A 20,078-nucleotide genomic window follows, 5' to 3' on the forward strand; every position below is an offset into this window, starting at 1 on the left:
AGAGTTTTCAGTGACTAGCGATTCGGAAGTAGTTTGTCACTCTTTCTTCCTAGTCTGTCTTTGGAAGCTCATCTGAAACCTGTCCACCATGGGTGACCATGCTGGTTATTTAAAATACCGGTGGCATAGCCCTCAGAATCATAGCAATTCAAACCACCACAGCACGACAGACAGAAGAGTGGCGGTTGCATGGTTGCTGTTAAATAGGAATCTCCTTGTGCTAGGGCCCTTAAGTCTGGCTCAAAGGCGGGATTTCTGTCCTTGGATGTCAATCAAGAGGCAGAAGCGCAGCAGGAGCGACTGGGTTGTAGTGAGTCACTTTGGGCTGGGCTTGTGGGTCTCTAAGTGGGTCAACTCCACCTCAAAGGCACGATCCAATGGTTAGGCTAGGAAGGCACTCTCTCCTCAGGGGTAAGTAAGACAGCCTGGCTGGCCCCTGCAGTCTCTTCCCGCTAGGCAGCATCTCCCCATCGACCTGGTCTTCAGACACCTCTCACCCCGCTGCTCCATGATGTGGGTTTCATTTAATACCTCCACCAGGTCTGCGCAGTTCTCACACATCATTTAGCCGCCGCCCTCTATGATAGAAGCCCTCGCGCTCTGTCATTAGAATAGTTTCCAAAAAAAAAAAAAAAAAAACCAGAGAGAGAGTGGTTTCCAAGGTGATCTGATGGGCTAATTAAATTCAAGACAGACAGATAAGCCCAGAAGGTTATAATATCTGTTCCTTAGGATTTTCTTGAAGGACATGGGATGATGTTTTAAGAAAATGGAAAACTACACAGGTGAGCAAAAGGCCAGGAAAATTGCACTGAGGAATTTTTTTTCATCATGACAATGCACCTGTTTATTCTTCAAGGATAGAAATGTTGCTTGCCCTAGAGAATTTCACTGGGGAATCTTGCCCTATCCACCCTACAGCCCTGATTTTGTGCCATGAAGGTTTCTTTTTGTTCCCCAAACTACTCAAAAGAACATTTGACAAGAAACACAATTTAAGTCTTTTGAGGATGCCCAAACTGATATTTTGACATGACGTAAACTGAAGAATTCTTTGGGGAAGGGTTAGAGATGGAAACACTGCCTTTAGAAAGTATATGGCTCTAGACAGAGACTTTATCAACAAACACTAGCTTTACATTTCGACATTTTTGTTTAATAAAGGCTTCCATTATTTTGTAGCAATACTTTGGACTTAGCCTAGTATAATCCACTACCATCAAGTCATTCTGACTCACAGCAACTCTATATTGTTGCTAAGCGCTGTCGACTTGGTTCCAACTCACAGTGATCCTACGTAGGGTTTCCAAGGAGCGGTTGGTGAACTGAAACCGCCGACCTTATGGTTCAAGAGGTCCAGTGCTTTATCCCACAGCACCACACCAGAGTTTCTGGAACTGTAAATTTTTAAAGGAGCCTCATCTTTCTCCTGTGGACAAGGTGGTGGATTTGCCACTGACCTTGTGGTTAGCAGTCCCACATCAAAACCACAGCATCACCAGCGCTCCTTTCTCCTTGTATATACTATAACAAGCTTGGCTATTTTAACAGTTTTTTAGCACACAATTCTGTGACATTAATTATATCAATCATGCTGTATAACGATCACATTATATCCACTTTCGAGTCTTTCACCACCCCAAGTAGAAACTTAGTACCCTTTCAGCTATAACCCCATTTTTCCCTTTCCCCTTAGCTATATATATTTATATATATATATATTTATGTAAACAGAAACCTTTATCCATCTACATATTTATAGACAAACAGAGACCAGGCTTCCTCCTTGGGAGTGTGGGTCAATATTTTATCATGGCCACACTGAGCTGAGGAGGGGATGGGGTACAGGTGAGTAGAAGACCAAAGCTTTCCTACTATTTGTATGTTACCTTTTTCTGGTTTCCAGAGTTTTGCCAACTATCTATTGATGAAACCATTATTGTTATCTTTAGCAAACAACACTTAAGCGAACTGAGGGAGCATCAAAAAGTTTGTGGAAAATGCCATGAAAAGATAATGGACTTTTTTACAGACTTTTTGAAGCCCCCCTCACAAAGTATCAGGTGCCATCAAATCAGTCCTGACTCTTAGTGACCCTATGTACAACAGAATTAAACGATGCTCGGTTCCGCGTCATTTTTACAATTGCTGTGATGCTTGGGCCCATTGCTGCAGCCACTATGCATCCCATTGAGGGTCTTCCTCTTTTTCACTGACCCTCTACTTTACTGTGTATGATGTCCCTCCTGAAAACATGTCCAAAGTAGCAAAGAGGAAGTCTCATCATCTTCACTTCTAAGGAGTATTCTTGCTGTAATTCTTCCAAAGCAGATTTGTTTGCTCTTCTGGCAGCCCATGGTATATTTAATATTCTTCACAAACACCGCAATTCTTGCCTGGTTTTCCTAATTCATTGTCCAGCTTTCAAATGCATGTGAGGTGAATGAAAATACCAAGTTTTGGGTTAGGTGTACCTTAGTCCTCAAAGTACCATCTTTGCTCTTAAACACTTTAAAGAGGTTTTTTGCAGAAGGTCAGGCCAATGCAATACATCATTTGATTTCTTGACTGCTGCTTCAGTCAATGAGTGGCGACTGTAGGTCCAAGTACAATGAAATCCTTGACAATGTCGATATTTCCTCTGTTTAACATGTTGTTGTTTACAGGCTTGTTGAATTTAACTTGATTCCTGTCATCTCTTGCCCAAACAGGCTCCATCTCCAGTCTTTCTCTGTTCACTAAATGGTTACCATCCTTCACCAACTCTGTTCTGGTTACAACTTAGCTTAAACGCTTCTTTTCCTCATGTTCCACATCTAATTTATAAGTCATCAAAAGTATTTTAATTTACTCAGTCTTTACATTAGATTGAATCTAGCTTGGTTGTCATTTTTTCTAAAAACATTTCCCAATTAAATTGCTATCTATTACTTGCAGTTTTTCCTTAACATTTCTTTAGTATAATAAGCCTTATTCTAACTATCAAAAAGACCCTGTACCATAACAAACAGCTATCAGAAGAAACAGCTTCTTTACTTAGTTATCACAAAAGCAGAAGTCTCATTTGCACCGTGATAATGAGAAACCATCTGTAATTCAAATGAGCTATGAATAAGTCATCAGATGCCAACAGTAACTGAGTGCTGTTGAGTCATATAGTTACCCTATGGGACAGAGTAGAATTGCCTCATAGGGTTTCCAAGGCTGTAAATCTTTATGGAAGCAGACTGTCACATCTTTTCTCTGGCAAAATGGCTGGGTGGGTTGGAACTGCCAACCTTTTGGTAAGCAGCTGAGTGCTTTAAACACTGTGCTACTAGGATTTCTTGATTCCCACAATGTTTTTCTTGTTGTTAGGGGCCGTTGAGTTGATTCTGACTCTTAGCGACCCTGTATAGGGTTTCTGAGGAGCAGTTGGTGTGTTTGAGCCACCAATCGTGTGGTTAGCAGTCCACCGTCACACCAAGACTCTGTTCCCAACAATCATACAAATATATCTCCGAATCTAACAGAGGAGTCCTGGTGTGGCTCTGTAGGATCAGCACTGGTTTGTTGGCAGTTTAAACTTACCAACTGCTTCTCAGAAACATGATACAGCAGGGGTGAGGAACCTTTTTTCTGCCAAGGGCCATTTGGATAATTATAACGTCACTGAATACAAAATTATGTTGCTATGAAAAAAGCTCCTACATTTACAGAACACTGGTCAGGGGGACAGAAATTAAACAGAAGATGCTTATTTTCTTTACCCAGACATAAAATCACTCCAAGTTAAAATGGCTTAATATGGAAACAATCCAATTGAATCATTTGTTACAGCATGAGAATTTTCAAAGCAAATTGGAGATTCCATTCTGAATTTAAGAGGACTATGAGAGAAAGATGAGGCATTCTACTCCCGTAAAGATTTACACCCTCGGAAACCCTGTGCAGGGTCGCTATGGGTCGGAACCGACTCAACAGCACATAACAACAACATGATGATATGAGGAGTCCTGGTGTGGCACTGTGGGTTAATGCGCCAGACTGCAAAGTTGTTTGAACTGCAAGGTTCAAGCTCACCAACTGCTCCTTGGAAACCCTATACAGGGTCGCTATGGGTCGGAATCGACTCAACAGCACTTCACAACAACAACGATGATATGATGATACAGGAGTCCTAGTGTGGTCCTGTGGGCTAGTATGCTGGACTGCAAAGTCACTTGAACCACAAGGTAGGTGGATCAAGCTCACCAGCCTCTATTTGGAAACCCTATACAGGGTCACTATGGCTCGGAAACAACTCGACAGCACTTAACAACAATAACATGATGATACAGATTTCCTGATGAACTCAAACCCTCTACTTTTGCAATAAAAGAAGGCAAAGATATTATCTGAAACATTACAGGAGGGATTTAGGCAAAAAATTAAGACTGGAAGGACTGATAGACACTACAAGGTCTAGGTGATTAAGGGAAAACTGAATATTCTTTCCTACTCAGAATACCAAATCAACAATTGTTTTTCCCAAAGAGTAATTAACTTAACATGGAATTACACAGAAGTTACATAAATTATTACACTTCAAGAGTTTGGAGGTCACAAGGTCTAAGGTTTCCTTCCTTGAACTCACCAATCCTGAGCATGGTTACTAGCTTCCTGAGGTGGGAGTGGGCTTGCTAATCGAGACACTTGAATCCAAACCGCATCATACAGGTCTTTCTTCCGAGTATGTACAGTACAAGGAACAATGAGTGGCATTCCAAAGAGGCTGGGGCGATTCTTCTGAGATGACAGGAAGTAAAGTTCTGTCCTCATCTATACATACAAACAAAGAGAAGAATGAGCTGATTAAAAACAGGCCTGAGCCCTCTCTCCTCCTTCCTTTTTCCATGATTGCCAATGGCACACAATACTACCACTTTCAAATGAGTCATGACTATACTCATTTTATTTCTGAAATCATCTTTAGGAATATGAAGTTTGAAAGGTATTGCCAATTTTAGAGTTGTTGCCAACATGGTTTTCAGCCCGTAATATTTTCAAGCTATGGCTTTCTCTGATAAGCATTTCTCACATACTGAATGAATCACATGTAAAAACGAATAGTTTCATAGATCAAAACTCAAGTAATTAAACAGTTTTTATAGGAAATATGACAGTGTTATGGATTAAATTGTGTCCCCCAACAATGTGTTACAAATCCTAATTCAATTCGATGCCAGTGGTTATAATCCCATTTGGGAGTCTTTGTTATGTTTATGAGATAGGATTAGTGTAGAGTGTATCTTAAATCAATATCTTCTGAGAAATTAAAGAGATTAAATAGAGAACTATATGGGGCACATGCCACGACACATGGAGACTGCCAAGGAACCAGGTAGCAGAAACTGAATGAGACAAGGACTTTGCTTCGAGAACTGACAAAGAAAGAAAACCTTATCTTACAGAAAGAACAAAAGGAAAGAATGCTGCCTGCATCTTGGAATTCTACAGGCAGAAGACAGGTCAAAGGAGCTATTATCTGTTACTCTCCAAGAAGAAGAAGAAGAAGAAGAAGAAAAAAAAACTATCTTTGAAGTAAAGGTGGAGAATCAGCAGAACTGTTGGAAGGAGAAAGGAAGCAGAGCTGCCCTGATTTCAAACGGTGGGACCAAGGCTTGCTGAATTTCACTGGATGGGGCCATGACCTTCTACGTTTCAAAGAGACAGATCTTCACCAACATAAGACTGCTGTTCATGAGTGCCAGGGGGACAGGGCCTCTGGCCAAAACTGAAAAAGAGAGTCGGGGTCTGCCAGTCAGATGATTAGGAGAATGGGGTCTAAAGTCAAGGGAAAAGATTTGTCAACCCAGAGGGAACAGAAGCCAGGCCTGAAACCCATGACCAAAGGACTTCTACCCAGAATCCAAAGGGCATGGCTAACACCCAATCTGGGGGCAGGACCCTTGGCCCAGGACCTTCGCCCAAAAAAACCAGGATTATATCCAAGCCTTTAGAGCTCATCTAAATTGTTCTGCTGAGGGTTTGGACTTGCTTGGTGCCCATTATCCTTTCTTTTTCTCTAACATCTCCCGTTTGTAATGGAAATGTTCACCTTGTGCTTGTTCCATCACTGACTTTGGAAACAACCTGTATTCTAGATTTCACAGGCTCACAAATAAAGACGAATTTTGCCCTAGGATGTTGTTGTTAAGTGCTAAGGAGTCTGTTCCTACTCACAGCAACCCTGTATTGGGTTTCCAAGACTAAATCCTTACGGGAGCAGAAAGCCTTATCTACTGTCAGCGGGAACACTATACAGGCTCACTATAAGTTGCAGTCCAATATGTAACCCACTATACTACCAGGATGGAATACACCTAAATCTCTCCCATATTTGATTTAGATGATTCAGATGATATAATTTAGGACTTATAGTTGATTTATAAGTACCTCTGGTAGCACTGTGGTTACGAGTCGGGCAGCTAATCTTAGGGTTAGCAGTTTGAAACTACCAGCTGTTCTGAAAGGAGAAAGATAAGGCTTTCTGCTCCCGCAAAGATTTATAGGCTCAGAAACTCTATACAGGGTCACTAAGAGTTGGAACCGACTCCACAGCATATAACCACTACCACCAGTTGATTTATGACTTCTGGCATGGTGTGAGAGGGTGAATATGTTTTCCATGTGTGGAGGGCATTTATTTTGTGGGGATACAACCCCATTTGGGAATGTGCTGTTTAAGCTATATAAATGAAGTTGGATTAGTTTTGTTGTTGTTGTTATGTGCCATGGAGTTGGTTCCGACTCATAGCGACCCTGTACAGGGTTTCTGAGGCTGTAAATCTTTACGGGAGCAGAAAGCCTCATCTTTAACAGCTGGTAGTTTCAAACTGCTGACCTTGTGGTTCACAGTCCGATTCATAACCACTATGCTACCAGAGCTCCTTAGGATTAGTTTAGGTGTGCTGAAGTCAATCTCTTTTGAGATATAAGAAGAGGCTAAATACTAGCTAGCAAAAGTTGGGATAAGATAGATGCCGAGAGAGTAAGCAAGAGAAAGTCTTCCCCAAGAGTTGAACACTGCTGAACTGGCTTTCTAGCCTTTAAAGAGGAGCCCTGGTGGCACAGTGGTTAATCACCAGCTGCTAATCAAATGGTCAGCAGTTTGAACCCACCAGCCACTCTGCAGGAGAAAGATGTGGCAGCCTGCTTCTGTAAAGATTTACGGCCTTAGAAACTCTCCAGGGTGGTTCTACCGTGTTCTACAGTGTTCCTATGAGTCAGAATTGGCAGAGGGTTTGGTCTTTGGTCTGGTTTAACCTACTAAACATTGAGAAAATGAATGTTTGTTAATAACTATGCACTTGTGGTATTTGTTATAGTAGCACCAGATAACCAAGCTAGCCAGTAAATGGAAAAACGTCCTCAAAATGAAATTTTCTCAGGATAAGTAGCTGAGCATTTGTATTCTTCAAACTTCCCAAACATTAAGGGACTTGTGAAATCCAGTTATTTAATTACATTACTACTTGTTACACTCCTAAAAGCAGCTAATGGCTTATTATTTAAAAAAATATATATTATAGAATAAAAAGTACATTACAATTTTAACTGAAGAATATTAAAAAACAATTATAATAGTGCATCAATAGTGACTTTCCAGAAATTCAAGTCAGATTCAGAACGAGGGAAATCATTGCTGATACCAGATGGATCTTGGCTGAAAGCAAACTATGGATAGAAAATATGGTGAAAAATGTCAATTCCGGAACATTTAACTGTGGTCATGTGGAACCTGTATGGAGGCCAAGAGGCTGCCATTCAAACAGTACAAAGGGATACTGCATAGTTTAAAATCACGAAAAGTGTACATCAGGGTTGTGTATTCTTTCACCATATCCATTCAGCCAGTGTGCTGAGCAAGGGAGCCCTAGTAAGGTGCTATAGGATCAGCATTGGACTACTAACCATAAGGTTGGCAGTTCAAACCCACCAGCCGCTCCTTGGAAACCCTATACAGGCTCACTGTGAGTTGGAACAGACTTGAAGGCATTTAACAACAACAAAAGTGAGCAAATAATCTGACACTCTGGACTATGTGAAGAAGAACCTGGCATCAGGATTGGAGGAAGAATCATTAACAACCTGTGATATGCAGACACAATCTCTTTTGCTGAAAGTGAAGAAGACTTGAAGCACTTACTTACTGATAAAGATCAAAGACTATTCGGTATGGATTACTCTTCAACAACAGAAAATAAAACAAAAATCTTCACATCTAACCCAATATGTACATCAGAAAACTAAAAATTGCCAAGGATTTCACTATATTTGGATCCACAATCAACAACCATGGAAGTCGCAGTTAAGAAATCCAAAGATTTGCACTGGGTAAGTCAGCTGCAAAAGACCTCTTTAAAATGTTAAAAAGCAAAGACATCACTTTGAGGAGAAAGGTCAGGACAAGCTTAGCCATTGTATTTTCAATTGCCTCATATACATACAAAAGCTGGACAATGAAAGGAAGGCTGAAGAACTGATGTCTTTGAATTATGGAGTAGGCGAAGAATTTTGAATATAGAATTTTGAATTTTGTCAGTAGAAGAAAGAAAGTTGTTTTGGAAGAAGGATAGCCAAAAAGCTCCTTAGAGGTGAGGATGAAAACCTCTATCTCCTATACTTTGGACATACACCAGGAGGGATCAGTCCCTGGAGAAGGACATCATGCTTGGTAAAGTAGAGGGTCAAATAAAAAAAAAAGAAGACGACCCTCAATGAGATGGATTGATACAGTGGCTGCAACAGTGGGCTCAAACACAGTAACAATTGTGAGGATGGTGCAGGGCTCAGCAGTGTTTCGTTCTATTGTCAGAACTGCAAGGTCCATGGTTCAAACCTACCAACCACTCTTTGGAAACCCTAAACAGGGTTGCTATGAGTCAGTACTAACTCTATGGCACTTAACAACAAAAAGTCAGAACTGCCTCAATATCATTTAATATCAACAACAAAATTGAAAAATATCTGCAATGAGTATGTTAAGGATATTTTTATGATATTCCTAAATATAAAGATATTGCATGGAAATGGAATTGGTTGCTTCATAAAATGAAAGTTTAGTATAACAGAGAAATTGGTGGTAGTTCAGGACTGCTGAAAAAGCTCCTGAACACTTGGGCATTTATTTTAAAAGTTTGGACTGACGTAGTAGTTAGAAAGGCTACATCAACAACATATACATACACTCAGAAACTAGGGGATGGCTAGTTTCCAAGTGAAAATGGAGGGCCCTCCTTTTTTTCAGATTTGCAAGCATTTGATTTTATAATTCTTCATTTCTTGTTGTTGCTGTTAAGTGCTGCTGAGTCAGTTCTGACTCATAGCTACTCTGCATTTCCAAGGAGTAGCTGGTGGGTCTGAACTGCCAATTTTGAAGTTAGCAGTCCAGTCATTTAAGCTTATCTAAATACATGCTTTTAGACTCCATTCAGTTTAAAACTAAAATCTAAAACTTAAATTAATCCTCTTATGTAGCTAAACATTTTTTTTTTTAGAAGTTGTAAATTGAGTGAAGGTTTACAGACAAGATGATCAGTTTTGCATTCAACAAATCATGTTTTGTTTTTTTTTCCATCTCAATGATGACAATCCCCTCCATGCAACAAGCTATTTTGTTTCTTCCTGTGGTTATCCATGTACAGATATTCTCTTGAAAATGCTCACATATTTGTGAAATATATAAATATATATGTATCCCACTCTTTCTCCCATACTCATTCAGCCTGTGTCTCTGTTCATGCCATCTACACACAGAACACTGTTGCTCCAGGGTTGTGTGTATCTATCTATCCATCTATCACCATTTACCTCTATCTGCTTTAGCCCTTGCATAGCTCCCTGTAGATTAGTTCTTTTCTCCTTAAATTTCCACTTTTAGTCTACTGCAATGATCAACAAATGACATATTTTACTAATTTATAAATGAGATCATTTAAGCAACAGTCTCTCACTTCTATTCTTTTCAATCCATTTCTTTTCTAATCCCATGCAATTTTCATTTACTTGAAGGTAACTCTTCCCAGTACCAAGTGGTCCATACTTGCTCACTTCCTTGAAGCATGATGCTCCTAGTTCTATCTCCCTAGAAGGTTTCCCTTTGTCCTCTCCTAACAACCTTTTCTCTCACCTGAAAACTCACTTAAGTCTGCCCAATGTGCACTTGATTTCTTTATTTGGATACACACTGCCACACTTTTCCCAGTTTTCATTCTTTTCAACTTCTCTGACTCATGTAATCAATCACTTTTTTCTTTCTTGAAATTGGTTTGTCATTTAGCTGTTATATTAATGGAATATTTCTCCCTTTACCTCTCTGAACAATCTTGCCTATATTGCCTTGCTTTACCATGCAGAAAGAAGCAGAAGGAAAATAAAATGCTTTAAAAATAATTGAAATGGTCTGAAAGGTGGCAATGAACATGAAGAATTCATGAATTCGAGTAGTATTTCAAAAGAAGAAATTAAAGAGCACAGTGATACACTGAATATGGACTTTTATAAGGAAAAAAATCTAAACACATGCTGTTTTCAGTCTTTGACATAGAAGAACGGTGGTGTCTTTAACATAAATAATGAGAAAGGAAAGGAAGTTGGCTTAAGAATTGTGTAGAGGCAGTGTCTGACCTCTGACCTCACAAAAGGGAAGGAGAATCAAACTTAACATCAGCCCAAGGCTGGGTTCTAGGAGGCAGAGGTCACATATGCTACCACATTCTTGCTCCAGCCTTCTTTACCAATTCTGATACCAACTGTACCTCCCACATACTATTTTTCTGCTGGGATCAACAATTCATTGCCAATGGCGACCTAGAACTCACAGATTGTAATCATGATTACGCAGTTTATTAGGGAAGTGAACAAGGTACAATTCAGGATCAGAAACAACTGAGGAGACAGCAGCTCTCTGATCCGCACAACTCTTTCCAACTGTGCCAACAGGAATGCTTCTCAGTCCTGTGGTCTTTTGGTCTCTGTCCTGCTCTAGCAATGTTACGAAGCTCCTTTGGCGTTGCAGTCTAACACAGTGCAGTGGCATTTTTAAATAAAATAAGCCACTGCCATCAAGCTGATTTTAGCTCACAGCTACCTTACTGGATAGGGAGGGATGAACTGCCTACAGTCTCCAAGGCTGTAATTCTTACAAACAAACTGCCACACCTTTCTTCCCACACAGCAGCTGGTGGGTTTGAACCCTGGACTTTTTGGTTAGCAGCAGAGTACTTTACTACTCTGCCACCAGGAATCCTGTTGTTGCTAAGTGCCACTGAGTCAGTTCTAATTCAAAATGACACCGTAAGGGGTTTCCAAGGCTATAAAGATTTGCAGGAACAGAAAACCTCATCTTTCTACCTGGTGAGCTCAAAAGGCTGACCTTGTGGTTTGCAGTCCAGTGCATATTCCACCAGGAATACTGTTGCTGTTGCTAAGTACCACTGAAGTTTGTTCCTACTCATAGCGACACTGTATAGGATTTCCAAGGAGTGCTTGGTGGGTTTGAACTGCTGACTTTTTTGAACTTTGGTTAGGCAGTCCAGTGCTTATCCTATAGAGCCACACCAGGACTCCCCCAGAAGTCCTAGTGATATCTTAATGTGGTTTTAATGAACATTTATTTCCCTGATTACTAGAGAGGTTGATCACTTTTTCATAAGTTTATGGGCTATTGGGATATTCATTTTGTGAAGTGCCTATTCAAGTATCTGGACCATTAAATTTTTCTTTTTTGTACACAGTCATCTATTTGATTTGAAAACATGGACCGTCAATAGTATTTCACTGTTTTCTATATAGCTGTCTTATCTATCATTTGTTAAATGTATTTCTAAACACTTGATTATTTTGATGCTATGACAAATGGTATCTGTAGTAAGTTACACAGCGGCCCCACAAAAGAGATGTTCCTATCCTCATCCCCCAAATCTGTGAATGTGACCTTATTTGGAAAAATAGTTTTAGCAGATGAAATTAAATTAAGGATCTCAAGATGAGATCATTCTGGATTATCAGGATTGACTCTAAATCAAATTCAAGTGTCCTTATAAGAGAAAGACAGACGAAAAGACCTTTTATAGATGGGATTGGATTTATGCAGCCTCAAGTCAAAGAATTCCTGGACCCCCCGAAGCTGAAGAGTAAAGGAAGAATTTTCCCCCTAGAGTCTTCAAAAGGAGCATGGACCTGACAATGACCTTGGATTTGGACTTCTGGCTCAAGAACTGTGAGAAAACAAACTTTTGTGACACAAGCCAACACTATAGTACTAGAACCTAAAACAATTCCTTTTATACCATTTCATTTTGTCTTGTTCCTGTTATATGACTAAAATACTTGGGGTTTTTTGCATATTGATCTTGTATTCAGCATTCTTAAACTCAACTCAGTTCATCTGCTTTTTAAGTGAGCAAAGTACAATACATTTTATTCCATGAATACAATAGTAAGATGGGAATAAAAACTAAAAAGAAAAAAAAAACGAAACCAGAAAAATTCACCTATAACACAATACAGAAAACAGGAGCCAAAGACTGAGGAGAAGAGTAAGCAAATCCTGAAAATAATAGAGAGAAGAGACAGCCAAACTTGAGATCTCCTGTGATGCCAAGTTAAACTGTTTTAGTCCGATTTTGATGTTCACTTTGTTTTAATCATCACTGAAAATTATAACCAGAACACTAGAAAGACTTTTTGAACCAAGGCAAGATTCTCTAGCAGCCCTAGGGTTTTATAAAATTGGGAAACTGAGGCTTACAGAGCTCAATTAGCTATCTATCTAGTGGCAGAATTAGAACTAAAGCCCAGGTCACTCAATTCCTAGTAGTCCAGGGCTACTTGTACTCTACCAAATTACCATGATCTATGATTAGCTCTTAAACAAATTTTCTATTCACCAATGTTTCATACTCCCCTTTGTTTTTATTAAACAATACGCCTTTAATACAATAGCTATAAATGTGTCTCTACTATGCATGGGGATTATGCACACTTCTTGCTTGAGAACACTTTAGCATCCTAAAAAAGAAAAATATACCTTCTTCCTAGGTATCCACACTTATGTGGCAGAGAAGATGCACCTATCTACACAAATAGGTTGCTGCTAGTCTGTTTCAATTCAGAGACCCCATGTGTCAAAGCAGAACTTCCCTATAGGCTGTTGTCTTTAGTAGAAGACTATCAGGTCTTTCTCCCATGAAGTTTCTGGGTGTGTCTGAATCCCTAATCTTTCAGTTTGCAGTTAAGCACGTGACTGTTGAGCCAACAGGACTTCTAACATGAACATACAGGAGACATGGACATACTTCAGAAAGCAAGACTCTAAAGCACCAGCTATCCAGTTAAGCCTTAACAGAGTGAAGAATACCATTTCCTATGCAGTCATCAACCAGCTGCAATCACTTACATCACTTTATGAAAAGTAATTCAATGAAGATATTGCAAAGACAGAAAATGACTGTGCCTTACAAATGAGACTGACAAGATTAACAGTAATTTGGCTAAGATTTAACGAACCATTTTTCGGTGGACTGCAATGATGTAGCCTGTAAAGGGGTTGTCAGGGAGAGATGGCGTATGACCATTCACCATTCCATTTGTGAAGTTCTTCTCAGTTCCACATGGCACAACAGTATTTGGCATTCCATTGGGGATGAATAGTGGTCGGGGCAAGTCTCCATTGGTGGTTAAGGTGAACATTCCATTTGTAGACGGGGAAGAGGAGCAATCTATAAATTCAAAGGTAAGGACAGTACCATAAGCACTTGCGGAACACCTTTATCTTGGCTATTTTCTCAAGAAGGGATCCAGACTATTTACGGTGCAGTTCCTCGGAACACAGGGAAGTCAGAAATCATAGCTCAGATAATAATTCTAGGTTGACTGGAAGATACTAATTTCACATTTACCTTAACTTACAAATAAATAAATTGCAAAGTAAGAGTGCTGGAAACAGGAAGTAGATTTTTGCAGAATTCTTTATCAGCAACACGACACGGCACACAAAGAATTCTACCACCTGTTTTCTTTTTGGTATTCCTCTACGTCTTTACTTCTGCTCTGTAGTGTATATGGTAGCTTTGAGCCAGATGCTGCTTTTTAAAATAAAATACAATATAAAAATCATTTCCTCAGTCTCATTAGCCACATTTCAAGTGCTCAGCAGTCATTTCAAGTAGCTACTGTATTGGATGGTTTAGACTACAGAAAATTTCCATTATTTCAGAAAGTTTTACTGGACAGGACTGCTCTAAATAAAAAGCAACAAGAAATCATCCACCAATCCATCACTAGTCCTACCGACTAAGTGCCAATTGAGAGGACCCTCTAAAAAACTTAGAAAGGATTCACTATCTTGATATTCAATCTCTGAGATCCTGTATAGTTGGGGAATAAACTTAATTATCAGCAATAAAAAGAAATGGACAAAACATACCCATAGCTGAAACATTCAACGAGTTACCATATTAAATCATATGTAATATTAAAAGTAAACTACTTAGCTATATTTATGCTTATTTTCTGATAGCATGTTTCTCTCATACCATCTGAGGCCATGTTAGCATTGGATGAAAGAGTTAAAAGTGTCCTGACAAGGGTGAAGAGCAGAAAGCGGGACAGTACCCAGAGAAGCAGTGATGCCTGAGATGGAGGCAGAGACTATGACCTGGAGAGATGGAGCAGTTGGGGACTTTAGAAACAGAGAGGGAGAGGGGCTGTGTGCTGACAACCGGGGGGCAGGCTTGTAGTTTATAATCTTTGGTTGGTTGATAATGCATGGAGGGGATTGTAACCATGGCAATGAAACGATATGCGATAGGATGAATGTAAAGCTAATGTTCTCCCATGTAAACTATCACATAATTCATAATAAAACATTAAAAAAAAAGTGTTCTGAATTCCAGTGATAGATTAGCTAGTAACTAGCTATTTAACAGTCAATTAGGATCTTGGATTTTAGATTCCTCATCTATACAATATGAAACGAGCCAAATGACCATTAAAATTTCCTTCTAGCTCAAAAATTCATTTGTTCTAATATCCTCAGTGTAAAGGAATATAGAAACTACTCACTCTAGGGCCTATTTTTGAAGCTGAGATTGGGAGTAGAAACTTACCTGTCTGTATTGGACTGGAAGCTGAAACGGGAGATCCAGGGATGGGAACCTCAAATGCACAGAGAAATCCACTCACTGAGAGTCGTACTTTTTGGTTGTCCTGAGGGAAGTTCTAGAAAAAAAGAAGCAAGATGAGATGGGAGACACATTAAAACAACTATTGAGTACTTTTTCTCAACCAACTAAAAGATAATTACTGAAAACTAACCTTAATGCTATCCCACAAAAAACCCCCATCATACCTTTCCACAGGAAGTATATTATGTACAATTAACTTCTCAAGTTTTGTCCTCTACCTCAAGCATTTAAATCCAAAACCCTTAGAGAGATCTTGCCTTTGCATTCATATGAAGTAATTATCAGTGAGGTAGGAAAATTTGATCAGAAACCTCAAAGACACCAACAGCAGGAGCTTAACTTTGTTGTTGTTATTGAGTGCCATTGAGTAGGTTCCAACTCATGGTGGCCCCATATAGGGTTTCCAAGGAGCACTGGAGGGTTTGAACCGCCAACCTTGTGTTTTATTTATATATATATATATACATATATAGATAGAAACTTCTTACTGTGAATTAAGTAGAGGTTTACAGAGCAGATCATCACTTTGTTTCATCTCAATAATTGCAATCCCCTCATATAATAACAGTTAACCCACTTTCTCCCTGTGGTTCCCATTCCCATTCCACCCTTCTCAATTTTGTCCTTTGATAAATGTTGCCCTTTTGATCTTGAATGGCTGACCATTCAATGGTGAGTACACCTTACTAGAGCTATTGTTCCCTCATAGACCTATCTACAACTGAGCTGCAGGGATGAGTTTTGCTCCAGACCTGAAGGGTGGTTGAGGGCCAAAGTCTTGAGTTTCTCCAGTCTCTTTCTGACCAGTAAGCATAGTCTTTTTTTTATAATTTTGAGTTTTGTTTTCCATTTTCTCCCACTCTATCTGGGACTATCTAGTGTGACCCCTTTTTAGACGAACAGGCTATATATTTATTAAAATATTTTTGTTTGGTTGTTTTTATTCACTAATTCCTTCTTGTGTTCAAAGGCCAAGTATACATATTCACAAAAATATTCAAGCACACACATTCATAACTACATAAAGTAACTTAAACTAGGAAGGATTATATTACAATTAGTTTATCACAATAGTGATACAAGAGGGTTCTCAAGTGACACAGTAGCAGTGTGGGGGGGGGACGACCTGGTTTGGAGTGACACAACTAGATTACTCTATATAAGCAAATGGCATTTCCATTATTTTCCATCTTTAAAACTACCACACTGTTGTTGTTAAGTGTTGTCAGGTTGATTCCAACTCATAGCGACCCCTGGATACATTTTTCAAGGCTTTCTAAACTTTCTGCAGAAGCAAAACCCTTCATCTTTCTTCTGTGGAGCAGCAGGTAGGCTCGAACCACTGACCTTGTAATGAGCAGTCCAGTGCTTATTGTGTGGAGCCACTGTGCTCCTGTACCTATGTTCTAGTAGATAACCTTTTAAAATTTCTGGGTTGGAAACCTTGGCAAGCCTTTTTTTGTTGTATTTTATTATCTCCCTTGGTTATATTTTAAATAATTTATCTACTAACATTTTAAGAATTAATAAAACTATGATCTTTGAAGGATGGATCCAGGTTTCCTAGATGGCGTTGTCAATATTACCTTTATGTTGGAACTATGTACTTCTGCAAGAAGGATTTGTTCTGATTTAAGTCCACAGAGATCACTCAGCTGCTTTTTTAAACCTGTGTACTTTTCATCCATATTCAGTCTTAGTCCGTATCGTACAGGGGTAGTACCATCTAGCTTAATAACTGTGAAGGAGAGAAAGAGCTTTTATCAGTAACATGGAGGTTTCACTGAAAGTCTTGGATTGTAGACCAATATAGCAGACTTGCAAAAAGCAAACATTTCCATCAGAATTTTTATTTTATATTCAGAATGCTTCTACAGTCATTATTTTGGAATACTACTGAGCTAAAACACTATTTTTGATGTCAGCTGGTACAGTAGTTTTTGTTTTCTTTTTAACTGAGGTGAAATTCATATACAATTAACCATTTTAAAGGGGGCAAAGTCAGTAGTATTTAGTACATTCAGAATACTATACAAGCACCAGCTCTTTCTAAAAAGTTTTAAAACTTTCTCTTTAATCCCATAAAAATACCCCCTACTCATTAAGAAATCATTACCATTTCCTCATAGGTGCTGGCAACCACTGATCTGTTTTTTATTGCATGGATTTGCCAATTTTGGATATTTCATATGGAAAGAATCATGAATATGTGGCCTTTTGTATCTGGTTTATTTCACTTAACATAATAGTTTCAAGGTTCAGCCAAGATATAGGTAGTGTGTATCAAGACATCATTCCTTTTTATGGCTGAATAATATTCACTGTACAAATATACCATAATTTAGTCATTCACTGATGGACATCTGGGCTGTTTCCACCTTTGGCTCCTATAAATATTTGTGCACATGTTTATGTGTGAACAAATGCTTTCACTTTTTCTGAACATACACCTCGGAGTGGAATTACTGGACCCTATGGTAATTATGCTGTTAATTTTTCAAGGAACTGTTTAATCATTTTCCACAGTGACTGTATCATTTTATGTTCCCAGAAGCAATGGGCAAGGGTTCTGATTTCTCAAAATTCTCTCCAACTCTTAGTTTTTATTTTTTAGAGTATAGCTATCCTATGGGTGTGAAAGGGTGACTCAGTGTGGTTTTGATGCATTTCTTCAATGACCAATGATTTTACAAGGTTTTAAAGGAAGTTTCTGGCATATATGAAACTAAAAGAGGAATCAGTGGGTTTTAAAAGCTCAAGAACACTGAAACATATCATGTCTACATTTGGGTTAGGGTTTCCTCCTTAGATATTAGAGCTTAATTGTTTCCTATAGATGCTCTATTGTAGAAAAGGAAAGTTAGGTCATATAGTAGAATATTAGGTTCTCTTCTATTGAGCCTTGGACTGCCCATTTTTATCAGGCAGAAGCTTCAATATCCCAAATTTTTGAAGCCTCAAATCATACTTGAAACTAGGTTGGTAGATTATAACATGCTGCCTACTGATCTTTATGGGAACTCACTGCAAACCAACGACTATACATAACTAAGATGCTTGAATAAGGTAAAAGACAATGGAGTCAAATGATTTTTCAGAACTTTGTGACCCACCTGTTATTTCTAAGTGCATATAACTGTCCATTGGTAGTGGCAAAGACAAAAAATTGAAAGGGTCAAATCGAACACTTATATGCCCACATGTCTTGCATTTGACTTGGGATCTTAGCTGCCCATGGAACAAATCCACAACAATTGATCTATTCCTTCTCAGATGGTTGTCCCAGGCCTAGCAAGGAAAAAGAGCAAGGAAAAAGAACGTTTATTCCCTCCAAAAAATACAAAACATCAACATTTCTACATAAATTCAAAGAACTTGGTTAAATATACTGGTTTTAAATGTCAAGAATAAAATCCTTAATTTAAAATGAAAATTTAAATGCTTGTTGCCTACAAATTTACAATTCAGATAGATAGTTTAAAATGTATTATTTACAATTTTAGAAATTAGAGAAAACAACTATTAATAGAATGTGATTCTTTCTGCTCAATCTACTGTTGTTAGCTACCTTCAAGACATCCTGACTTCTAGTGACCCCCACGAAACCAACTGGTACAAATGCTGATGGTCCTGTGGCATTCCTGTTTGATTTGTTCTGTTCCCAGTTCTGTTCAATATGAGGGAACTTCAGAAAGCTCATGGAAAAATTCCATTATCTTTCAATTCCATTTTTTCAGACTTTTTGAAGCCCCTTCATACAACAGATATTAATTTTGCACGCAAAACCCTATTTTGTCTTTGTTTTTACCATGGCAACAATGATGAATACTAAAGCTCTCTGTCCATTAAAAAAGAGATAAAAAGTGTCTATAGGGCCCCCTGTAGGTACCACTCTGACGATTACGGACACTCTGGTGGAAATTAGACAGGATACTTACTAAGTATTCCCGCAGCCCCTCCAATAAAGTTGACAGTGTGATGTGGTAACATTTTTCTATATTTGTTAGAGGTGTTTTTGTTTTTGGTATTATTTTATAAAAATAAAGCAAGGGGATAAATAAATTCTTTGCTTTTACAATGAAATTCTAGTCACAGGAAAACTGCTGGACTCACATGTGGCTAGAATAATTAATCTATTGCTCACAGTGTAGAAACATATAACTGACAAACCTCTGCAGCTACTTCCCAGTCTGGTCGGCCATCACTGTCCTTCAGTTCTACATATGGCTTCTCATGGACTCGGTTAAGATCTTCATGAAGACCATCCAAGAGAAAAGCCAGAAGTTCTTGGGAATCTTGTTGCTGAAACCCATTAAACCTGGGAGCATATTTTGCTATGGTCCACTAGAAATATGAGAAATCAAAGTCATTATTCTTCAGTCATAACATTTGTAATGAAGTAAACAGTAACAGTATTGAGTGAGCTTCTATTTCTGCAAATTTATTTTGGGTAATTATCCAGTCTTTCTAGTCTTTTAACTTCAAAGCAGCAAACAAAAAATCTTGGCCAAGCCTAAGTGGTTCCAGTTTAGTAGCATGTAAGCAAATGGAGTACTTTCGGCACACAGACATTATTTAAGACAGAAATATCAAAATCACATTTGTTCACATTGTAAGACTTCCTGTCCTATGGAATATTTTCTTTCAGAGCTGGTTTTTTTGGTCTTTTTGCATCTTTACTTTCATTATTAGAGGCAGAATAGCAACTGTGAAGACTTGCTGAGTAGCTTGCAACCCTGGCCAACCTACTTAACTACTCTGTGCCTTAGTTTCCTGAGCTGCAAAATAGGGAAAATGACATTGCTTTACACTATAGTGTAAAATAGGGACAATGACATTGCTTTACACTATAGTGTAAAATAGGGA

At 38.7% G+C, this 20,078-nt stretch overlaps 1 protein-coding gene across 1 annotated transcript in view; it reads right to left on the reverse strand.

Moving 5' to 3' along the window:
• The window catches only part of USP32 (ubiquitin specific peptidase 32), a 214,833-nt gene that overhangs the window by 18,637 nt on the left and 176,118 nt on the right, over window positions 1–20,078 (reverse strand). Inside the window, exons 22-27 of the mRNA XM_006832353.1 lie at window positions 19,383–19,556; window positions 18,326–18,500; window positions 16,799–16,950; window positions 15,135–15,246; window positions 13,534–13,745; window positions 4,616–4,800 (exon numbers count right to left, since the gene is read on the reverse strand). Of these exons, the coding sequence (XP_006832416.1) occupies window positions 4,616–4,800; window positions 13,534–13,745; window positions 15,135–15,246; window positions 16,799–16,950; window positions 18,326–18,500; window positions 19,383–19,556 (1,010 nt within the window). The remainder of the gene's footprint in view (window positions 1–4,615; window positions 4,801–13,533; window positions 13,746–15,134; window positions 15,247–16,798; window positions 16,951–18,325; window positions 18,501–19,382; window positions 19,557–20,078) is intronic.

Source organism: Chrysochloris asiatica, unplaced genomic scaffold, assembly GCF_000296735.1.
Source record: "Chrysochloris asiatica unplaced genomic scaffold, ChrAsi1.0 scaffold00007, whole genome shotgun sequence".
NCBI classification, from domain to species: Eukaryota; Metazoa; Chordata; class Mammalia; order Afrosoricida; family Chrysochloridae; genus Chrysochloris; species Chrysochloris asiatica.